General features: G+C 48.5%; 1 protein-coding gene across 1 annotated transcript in view; it reads left to right on the forward strand.

Annotated features, from left to right (window-relative positions):
• Positions 1-4,729, forward strand: part of CALB2 (calbindin 2) — a 28,198-nt gene extending 23,469 nt beyond the window's left edge. Inside the window, exons 9-11 of the mRNA XM_079116813.1 lie at positions 167-220; positions 1,057-1,128; positions 4,048-4,729. Coding sequence (XP_078972939.1) covers positions 167-220; positions 1,057-1,128; positions 4,048-4,164 — 243 coding nt within the window. The 3' untranslated portion in view covers positions 4,165-4,729. The remainder of the gene's footprint in view (positions 1-166; positions 221-1,056; positions 1,129-4,047) is intronic.
• The last annotated feature ends 6,144 nt before the right edge of the window (positions 4,730-10,873 follow it).

Consider the following 10,873-nt stretch of genomic DNA (forward strand, 5'->3'; position numbering starts at 1 on the left):
GTCACTTTGCTTTTCTTCCTTTCCTCCCTTTCCCTCACCTCTCTGAGCTCCAGGGCCTCCCACCCTCCTTTGCCCCAATCCACTGCCCACCTCACACCTCACCTACATGCTCACGTTCACACCCTCCAGCACTTTGGCTTCTGTCTTTATACCTTGGTCCTTACAGGGCATGAAGCTGACCTCAGAGGAGTTCAACGCCATCTTCACATTCTATGACAAGGTGAGAGAAGCAAGTCCACACAGGAAGAAAATCAGGACACCACCCCCTCCCCCCAGAAGCCCTGGCCGGGAAGGCTCAACTTCATGTGGGAAGAGATCAACTTCAACTTCTTGTGGGAAGAGATCAGCTCTCCAGAGGGGCACTAGGCCATGCCGTTCCTTCCTGCAGCATCTTCTGCTCTGTGATTAGACAAGTGTCACCCTCTATCCATGACCTATGGAGCCCAAGGGTTTGGCTTCTTTAAAGAGCAGCAAAGAATAATTAGTAGAGGAGACTGATGCAGCTAAGTGTGATCACATTGGTGCCAGAGCCAGTTGGTTACATTAGAGTCAGTGCTGGGAGTGTGATGACCCCCCATACACACCCCCCACCCCACGCCATGTGACTCTAATGGTCTTATCCATAACCAAAGGGCTGGAGGTAGACTATTTATGTTTGCAGTGCCTAGGATGGAACCCAGGCCCGTGCCCATGGTAGGCAAGTGCTCTGCCATTAAGCTACATACCCAGTCTAGGAAGTTGACTTGAAATAGCCCCAGAGTCAAGGAGCTAATTAGATGCTTCTGGAACTTCATTTATATTTTCAATGCAATGGAAAAACACCCTGAGAAAAGGCTTGTACTGAACTTTCCAGTTCCTGCATTGACTGGTGGACCGAAGTGACACGTTATTCTATCATTACACGGTCTGAACACCTCTTTTGCACAAAGTAACAGGAAGGGATAGGCCCTCAGGGCTCCCTGGAATGGGTCAGAGGTGGAGGAAGCAAAAGGCAAGGTTGGGAGGCAGGGGCCTGGGTTTCAGAGCTCCGAGCTGACTCTCTGCTGCCACCTGCAGGATGGAAGCGGCTACATTGATGAGAATGAGTTGGATGCCCTCTTGAAGGATCTGTATGAGAAGAACAAGAAGGTGAGCAAGTGAGCCAGAGGCCGGGGCCAGGTGCCCTGCGTGGGGAGAGTGATTTAGCCTCAGTAGGTACCTCATAGAAGGGGGGTCAAGCAATCTCTCTGTGACTCACTTATTTCACTCAGTGTCATGTCTCGAGGTTCATCCGTGCTGTAGTAAGTCAGAATCTCCTTCCTTTTTAAAGATGAATAACTTTGCCTTGCATGTGGAAGCTACATTTCATCTGCCCATTCCTTATTTATGGACGCTAGGGTTTGCTTCCACCTGTGGGCTCTCGCTAATGATTACAAGGCAATGACAGTTTTGACACAGCCCAGCTTGTGGCAGTGTTAACCAAATCGCCCACAAAAAAGACTTTCAATATAGAGATTTTGGAGGGCAGGGGCCACGGGGGTAAAGAGCAGCTATTCTGAATTGATTCACTGAGGAATCTGGAGCTGGGAAAGGGGTTAAAAGGAATCCCTATCAAGGAGTTTGTCTCAAAGAAAAGACTGAGAAGTGAAGTTCGCTCTTTTGCCTGGGATTGGCTCTTGGGCACCCTCCAGGGACCCCAGTGGGCTTACCCTGGTGCCCTGGTGGAGGGATCAGATGGAACTGCATCCAGGAGACTGGGCCTTTGCAATCATCTTTCTTCACCTCCTGGAAAATGTCTTTCACAGAGCAAATGGTTTTGCTGCTTTCCTTAATTAGACGTTGAAAGCTCTATAATTCCTTGAGTTGTCTGACTGCCTTGGCTGCCAAGCAAGAGCTAAATTTAATGCTTAATTTCAGGGAAAAAAATTTTCTGCAGCCTTTGAGTCTATCTGTCTCTCTTTCCAAGTGCTTTCTGATCTCTTTGTCTTCATCTTGAATATCATCCTTCATTTATTTCATCCTATATTTTGTGTATGTGTGTGTGCACTCACACACACATACATTACCTCCAAGTGCTTTTAGAAAGAGGCAGAAAACATAAGTAATCAAAGACTTCCTAGGTAGAAGGAAGTCCTCACTAGGTATTTGAACTGAAAAAAATTTTCCTGGCTCCATAACCCAGTAGAAAATTATGCACCCCTACAGGTCCAAGGAATGTTGGCACCTTAATGGAAAATGTCTTTATAATTGAATTAATGGGGCATAATTATTCTTCATAAGGCCCTGTCTGACACCTGAGGTTGATAAACCCTGAGGCATGCATTAAATCTCAGAGTGACCTGAATTTCCTGGCCATCAACTCACTAGGCTTTTGCTTGACTAGGAACCATGCATAAGCCTGCACAGATTGACCCCACATACAGAACCAAGGCAAAGATTCAGGTATTGGGATTCAGAAACAACTCTGAAGGTTATAGAACAGGATATTAATGAAACTGTTTACCTGAGAGACTTCCACCTGGACCAGGCCCCAGATTTGGCACCTGGGGATTGAGGGAATGAATCAATAGAGTGAGCGGCATGACTAAATAACAGCACCTGAGATGGAAAGGGAAAGGCCATTTTTGGTGAGCTCACATGGCGAATCCAGTTCCATTTTGACGGTGCCTGCAGGGACGATGATAAGGCTTCCCAGTTGATTAATGTTGGAGGCTCCTAAAGGGACAGGCTGATGGGATGGAACTTCAATATTTCTTAGCACACCTAAGGCCATGGCAACTAACATCTTTCCAGTTTCAAGTGAAACTTGGAGACACTAAGTCTCTCCCCTGCCACATTTCACCATGGGAGTTTTCTCATGTGTGGGGTTGATGTGCAGGGTCCCTTCCTTGGTTCCTGAGTGGCGGATAGCCCAGGCACACTCCAGTGCTCTGACATTCCCTGGGACTTTACAACTTTAGGAGAGACTAGAAATGCTTGTGAAGTACTCATGGACTAGGTGGTGGTACAAGAAATCAGTTGTGTGGGGGGATGTCCCTAAACAACAATGAAAAAGACTGACCTTTGGAAACTGAAAAAAAAAGAGGTGATCGAGGACAGGTGACCCAGGTAAATAATTAGATAGACTTCAGGCTCAGAGGATTGACTAAGGATATTTATGACAAGTTGGTCCAACCTTTTAGTGAGTGTCCTAGTCTTTATGCCTCAGTTTTCTTATAGCAGAATGGAGAGAGGGGTATTTTTAAAAAATGTATCTGACAATGTTTTTAATACTAAAGGAGAAAAATACCAGAAAGAGAAGGGAGGTAGGATAAGGAAGAAAGGGGTAGAAGGGAGGAAGGGGAAGTAGGGTGTAAGTGATATTTTCAGTGTTGATGGTGACCTTGCTATAGTTCACACCCATTAGCTGTTTGTATTCAAAGCAATTATTATACAGCATATATTCAACATAAGGCATCTCAGGTGTCAGTATTGTTTAATTTTGGCCTCCATCTTCTGAGTGTATGTTCGTGAATCACCTTAGGGGCCCACAAGAAGCCAGTGAACAAGAAATGGGCTGGTGAGTTTTGTCTGTGGAAGAGATGTGGGAGAGGCTTCGAGAATTATAGTCCAGGAGACCTGGAATAGACCAGGCAGCTTTCCTGGCCATCCCTCCATCACCTGTGGGAACCTGATTGGGTCTGAGTAAATGCAGCCCTGTGAGATGGAGGAACATGCACAAGTTATGCCCAGATAACTGGCATCTAATAGCTACCCTTTTGGGGAGTGTTTGGCACAGATTCTGTACCAAGTATTCACATTCACTCCTCCCTCATGAGGCACCCATTTCACAGGTGAGGCAGCCCAGTCTCAGAGGCTGACTAAAGTCCCCAAAGGAATGCAGCCAGTGAGCCAGAGGGTTTTAACCCAGGTCTGTCTGGCCCAAAGCCCAGGGTTTGTGTCCCTCTGAGCCATTTGCCCTGGGATGGGAAGAAATGTTCAGGCCAGCGTGTTTATGAATGTACAGGAGGGCTTCTTGGGTGGGTCCATCCACGGAGCCTGCTCTCACCCTCTCCCTCCTTCTCCTAGGAAATGAATATCCAACAACTCACCAACTACAGAAAGAGCGTCATGTCCTTGGCCGAGGCGGGGAAGCTCTACCGAAAGGACCTGGAGATTGTGCTCTGCAGCGAGCCCCCCATGTAAAGGGGAGGCAGGGGCTGCTTCTCCACCTCCCCCAAACCCTGCCCTGGCTGCCCTGATACTGCTCCCCAGACCCAGAGATCGTGAGCGCCCCTCCCCCCGTCCCTGCAACCTGCACACACCAGCCTGCAGAGCAGGAGAGGAGAGATGGAGGCTGGGCGGCTGAGGGGCCTCCTTTGAGCCTGCCTCCAGCCCGACCCTGGCCTGGCCGAGCGCTCTGCCCGGTGGATCACCACCTGCATGGAAGGCGGGTGCGGGCAGGGGGAGCTTCCCTAGTTCTCTTCGCCTTGATGCATGAGCTCATTCGCTGTATGATTTAGGCTTCTCGGTCCAACAGAGTGCGCTCGCCCCTCGCCCCCTCGCTGCCCTTGCCTTTCCCGGTGCCGCGCCCACCCAGACTTGCGGCTCCACCCACCTCCCTGCTAATGGTGTAGCTGTCGTCGGAGCTCCTGTTGCGGAGGGCCTCTGCGCTCTCCTTGCCTTCCTTTCGTGCGTGCTCCCTTCTCTTGGGTTTCTTGTCTTCTTGTTTACCAAAGAAGAGTTTACAGACAATAAAGTGGAAACATTCTGCTGTGGAGGCCTCGTGGTTCTGGCTGAGGGGTCCCCACCTCTCAGCCGCTCTCCTCTCCAGTGGGTGGGGAAGGCCGCTGGGACCACCTAGCTGGCATGTAGGACCCCAAGAACCCGGGACTGTCACTGGCCAAGCCCTGCCCTGTCTCTGCACCACCAACCTGAGTCACTTCTTTGTTCCATGCTTGTTTCTACATCTCAGGTGAGGACAGCAGCTACCAGTCCCCCGAAAGGTGACCAAGCCCTGGTATTATGCCAAGTAGCTGACCTGGCTGATGGTCTTGACCATATAAGAGAGGTGCTGTGTTTGTCACCACAGTCAAGGACACTGAAGATTTTGTACAAAAGTTGAGTTATGGCCAACTGGGTACAGGGCCAGGCTATGAATCCAGTAGATGGTTTCAAATGTGAATCCACTGTGTGGGTCACTGCCTCCCTTCCTAGTAAGAATACCAAGGGGGTATGGCAGTGCTGGGACTAACTGATCATCCCGCAAGCACAGGAAACCGCTAGCCAGGAGTTCCAAGTGCAAATTACCCAGCAACACCTGATCGGATGCCCCTTGGTTTAGGGCCACATTGGCTTTCAGATTGGCCTTTGAGTCCAGAGTGGTTTCAGCTCCTAGAAGATCTGAATTACCAAATAACTGGTAATTAAAAAAAAAAAAAAAAAAAACTCATTTATTGTCCACAAGATGCATTTTGAGCTGGGGTTATAGCTCAGTGATAGAGCGCTTGCCTAGCACATGTGAGGCACTGGGTTCGATCCTCAGCACCACATAAAAATAAATAAGTAAAATAAAGGTATCGTGTCCATCTACAACTAAAAATATTTTTTAAAAAAAAGATGCATTTTGACAGAACTATCTCATTTAATTTCACAACAAACCCATGAAATGGATACTATTTTCAGATGAAGAAAATAAGGTTCAAAAAACATTAACTTGTTCAAGGTACTGTAACTCCTAAGTGGCATAACTAGGATTCAAACATGGGCTGGTCTGACTCCAAAGTCACCTGTGGGAATGTTACTGGATTTGATATCCAGAAACCCACCTGGAGCAAGAAACCGAGAAGGATCCTGGGCACCTGGATCAGATCTCAGCTTTCTTCCCCAGCCACACCAGTTTCTGAGAGATTCCAGCCCACTCACAGGCTGGATGGCACTACCCAGGGGGCTGTCTGACCTCTGCCGGCCCACCCACCACTGACTGGGCAAGAGTAGACCTATAGGGCTGGGGAGATAGCTCAGTCGGTAGACAGCTTGCCTTGCAAGCACAAGGCCCTGGGTTCGATCCCCAGTACCAAAAAAAAAAAAAAAAAAAAAAAAAAAGAGTAGACATATAATCTCAGATGGACTGAGGCCTGGACTGTCAGGCAAGGTGTGGGGCTGAAATGTGGTGGAAATGTGACTTTGAGACTAGAGGTGGCACCACGGCCACCAGACACTTGGATCCGGATGCTGGCAAGGACAGACTGACCGACCCTGGGAAGAGGGAGCCGGTCAGATAATAGTGGAGAAGATATGTACAGGAAACACAGATGGGAAGCCAAAACCTGAGAAGAACTGAAGAGAGGAGGAGGAGGAGAAGAGGAAGAAAGAGACAAAAACACAGAAGGGGCGGGTAGAGGAGCCATCTGACAGCATCCAGACTCCCCTGGTCTTCAGCCCAGTGCTCCCTAGATGGAGGAAGATGGGAGGGCACTTTCCAGGGTAGGTGCAGCGCTGGGTCCTTTCTACCCATTGTGGCTCTGGGATGCAGGTTTGCTGGCACCCACCTCCCGGTATGCTTTTGCCTTCAAAGGAGGGGGAACTCGTGCTCTTACGAAGAAATGGTCTTTTTTTAAATGAGCCATTTGGTTCATTCTGAGCACACGTTATCAGGACAAAGGAGCAAACCCACAGGCCACCAAGGGGCCATCAGTTAGTGGTCTGCACACTCTCTCCTGTGTTAAGACCACACCAAGAGAACAAGGGCTGAGGAGGCAGGGCGCACGGGTGGCGTGATTCATCTTAATGCTCCTCTCGCTCCTTTTTGCAGTTGCCTAACTCACAGATGCCCTTGGAGCTGGGGCGCAGGCTTATCTGTTCCTTGAACTCCAAGTACAAGCCTTTGGAGGAAAAATCCTTGTCCAGCTCCAATCCCTTGAGAGGCCAGGATCCCAACATTTCCCACTCCAGACAGAAGCTTGGAACCTGACTCTGGAAGTGGACAACTACAGCAGCCCTGTTGAGAGAGTTCAGCTAAAGGTGATGACTCCAGGCACATTCTTGGATTCATACAATTTCCTTCTGGAAGATTATCGAAAGCCAGGCACAAATCCTTATAACCCTATATTCTGGAGGGGAGCCCCAATCTCTTGGCCCACTGCAGGAATGGCCCAGTGCCTGGGGCATAAAGGTTCTCCCACCTTGTTTAAGAGCTTACCTTGGCTGTGATTTGGGATACATGTGTTGGAAACATAACCCCCAAAGTCATATGTCAACGGTATTTGGAGGTAGGATCTTCGGGAGGTATTAGGGTTAGACGAGGCCGTGAGGGCAGGGCCTCCATGATGGTATTCGTGGCATTGTAAGAAGAGCTGCTTGCTCTGTCTCACCAGCTGAACCTCCACCATGTTAGGATGCAGAAGGCAGGCCCTCGCCAGATGCCAGCATCCTGTGCGTGGACCTTTCAGAGTTTGGAATCCTGAGTTAAATAAGCCTCTGTTCTTTATAAAATTTCCCAGTCTGTGGTGTTCGATGTAGAAACAGAAAATCAATTAAAGCTTTCTCCAGGCAACCCCATCGACTACCCTCACTTCTAACACAGAGAATGAGAGAAATACTCTATATTAAGAGAAAGGAGAGTGTCTAGGGGCTTCAACTCTGCTGAGAGCTGACGGGGAAGACAGTTCTCAGAACCTTAACTCTGCAAGCTAGAGTTAGCTCCATCCTCTGGAACCCGAGGTCAAGTGGGAATAGCCCCGGAGGGGCTGGTCCAAACCACAGGATGCCAGGTCCCTGGAGGAACTTTAAAGGACTTTGACCACCAGTTCTTTTTCCAAGGAAAGTGCTAATGGTAGCTCTTCCTGGCAAGTGCTTTCTACTATATGCTGCATGGGGGACAGATCTGGTGGCACTGAGAGGGCATGTCCTTGGCCACTCAGGGAACACGTGATCCCATGGGAGGACACTCTTTGGTGTACACTCCAGCACCCTTGAATGTGTGGCCCACGACCCCCTTTGCAGTGGTAAGAAAGGGTTCCTTGGGGAACCCTGGGCTGCCCTCCCAATGCCTGGGTTGGATGCCACTCCCACAGACCCCTGTACTTGGTTCCATTGTCTTCATTCAATAACAAATACCACATACCTTCACGAAGCGTACACTCTAAAAAGACAAGCACAGATTTTAAAATGTAAATAATGTAAAGGAGCCACAGTGCTGAAAAGAAAAGGTAAACAAGGGTTAGAAAAGTGGGAGGTGCTGCTTGAGATTCTCTGAAAGGCGGGTATTCAAGCAAGACCTGAATCAAGTGAGGGAATGGATTCTACCACCATCTGGAAGGAGAGGAGCCACACAGAGAATAGCCAGTGCAAAGATCCTGAGGTGGAAGAGTCCTTGGCATGCTCAGAGGGTGGACAGTAGATGAAGTTGGGGAAATAGATGAAGCCCAGCCACATGGTTACCTTAGAGGCTGTGATTAAAAGGACAATTGTGTTCTTTTAACAGAAGCCTCCAAGGAGGTGACATCAGAGAGGTGACACAATTTTAAAGGTCACTCTGGCTTCTGTGTGGACACTAAACTATAGGAGGCAAGAAAGCGAGCAGGGGGAGGAGCTGGGAAGCTGGAGTACTGATGCAGTCGAGAAGAGATTGCAAGGGAGGCGATATTAAGCATCAGCTTCTGAATCGATTTCTAAGATTGAATGAAAAGGGCTTGCTAGGGACCAGATGAGCCAGGTGGGAGAGATACAGAAGTCAAGAATGCCTGCAAGGGTGCTGGCTTGAGTACCTGGGTACCAACTGCTGAGATGGGAAGCCTGCAAGAGGAGGAGGTTTGGAGAGAGTTGGCGGGGAATTCAGATTCTGAACACATTTCTTGTCTCCGCTGGGATGCCAACAGGAAATGGACAGCACAATGGTCCTGGGATAATTTGAGGTGGGCCTACTGTCAGGGCAACTGTCTGTCAAAGTGTGAATGAGGAGCGGGGTGGGGCGGGGAGAAGGTGGTGCCAAGTCCAGGGGTCATCGGCCTATGATTGGTCGACTCACCTGCAGCTGCTTCAAGGCTGTTACAAGAGGAGGGCTGGTTCCTATGGGGGCCAGGGAAACCCGTCAGGGAAGGGGCTACCTCTGGGGGTAAAGTGGGAGGTTCAAGATAAACGGAGGCTTCAAACCTCTGTCTGTGAGACATTGCCACCCCACATCTCAGGTCCATTCTCCCAGTCTTGGCGTAGGACACTCACCTCTGCAGACATGCAGCACATGACATGTCACCTGGGGTTGGTCTTCCACCAAACTGGCCTTCCACCACTGGAGATGACTCTCCAAGAGCACCCCAGAGGTCTTGTTCATGCACTCTTGATTATATGTTTGTGGTTTCTTAATTCTTTTCCCAGTGTGCTTTCTATAGGCTATAAGAAGAATCCAGGTGACTCCAAAATCTTTAAATCCCCTCTTGTTGCCATAGAAACTAAGTGCCACAACCATTTGAAATCTCTGTGCTTCACCCTCTACCTGCCTATCAGCCCTATTGCTACCAAAGATAACTCTCTAAGGATCTGGAATGTCACCATCTGCTATCCATGTTCCTTTTTCTCTCTGTTGGGAAGGATATCTCAGCCCCACTGGAAAAATGGACCAACCCAATCCCAGAATATCCAGTTTCTTCAGGTCATCTCTAGTGCCAATTACTAATAGTCTCACTCAGGGAGGATCTGTTCGCAAAGGTCTTTGACAAACATGTGGGTGAATCAGGAGGGTCAGTGAATAACCAGACTAGTTACAGTGGGATTACTGTTACCACCTCAGGCCCAAAGGAAAGAGAGAGCAAGAAGCAACCAGGATACCCCACACACCAGTCAGAGTGTCATTTTTACATGTTTTATTTCCCTTTACAAAAGCAGAGTTCACTAAATCACTGTGGGTTACAAGGAGCTAAAGAAGACAGCCTACAGATAGAACATTAAACAACATTAACAAAAGTCTAAACAAATAGCCACACAGCATTCCCACATCCATTCCTGCAGCCCGTGTGGCCTCTTCTGGTTCCACAAGAGCTTGCATTAGCAGCCTGTGCTCAGGAAGCCGTCCTCTTCTGGATTAAGAAGTGTCCCGACTCCATCTACTAGGACAATCTGAAAGTCGCTTGAGTGACATCATCTCGGGAACCCATACCCACAAGTCTGTTCTTTAAAGGGGGTCAGTTCGAGGTACCCCTGACACAGCATTTACCCTAAGGCTCCAGTCATTTATCACTGAAGACACAGGCTGAAGAGCCATCAGTTAAACATCAAGGCCATCAAGAGACAGGCTGTAAACCCAGGAAACTGTACACTTTGTGGCTGTGGTTAATCTATGACCATAACAGTAATATCAGAATGAAGCTTGGCACATTTCTCTATCAGTGTGTCCCCTGAGAGTAAAAGTATCATGGGCGGCACAGGCCTTGGCCAATCTCCAAGGGTTTCCCACAATTCCTAAAACACTTAAGAGTATGAATAACGTTTTGTCCGTGTAAGTGTAACCTGGGGAAGGCTGAGCATTTCTTTTGACAACTCTTCTCATGCAGGTCTTACAACAAAAACACACTGAACAAACCTGATTGTTTCTAGAATCTCTTTTTATAAGCTGAAAGAACAAATCTTTGTGATTTTCCAAGACCCCAATGGAAAAATCTCAAAGATCACTGCCGAGGTGAAAGATATGCTGCTAGGTACGCCCCCCTTCATTTCTTTCTATCTGATTTGGGAAGGCAGAAAGATCTGAAAAGCTGTCGGAGAAGAGTTAGACATACAGTCATGGGCACCTGAGAAACGAGCCTCCGTTACCCATTTGGTTGCTAAGAAAACATGTCAAAAGAAACAGACTCAGGGGGATCAAAGATACGTGTCCACATAACAACTTGCACACAAATGTTCGCAGTCTTATTCATAAGAG

Source organism: Sciurus vulgaris, assembly GCF_902686455.1.
Source record: "Sciurus vulgaris genome assembly, chromosome: 17".
NCBI lineage: Eukaryota > Metazoa > Chordata > Mammalia > Rodentia > Sciuridae > Sciurus > Sciurus vulgaris.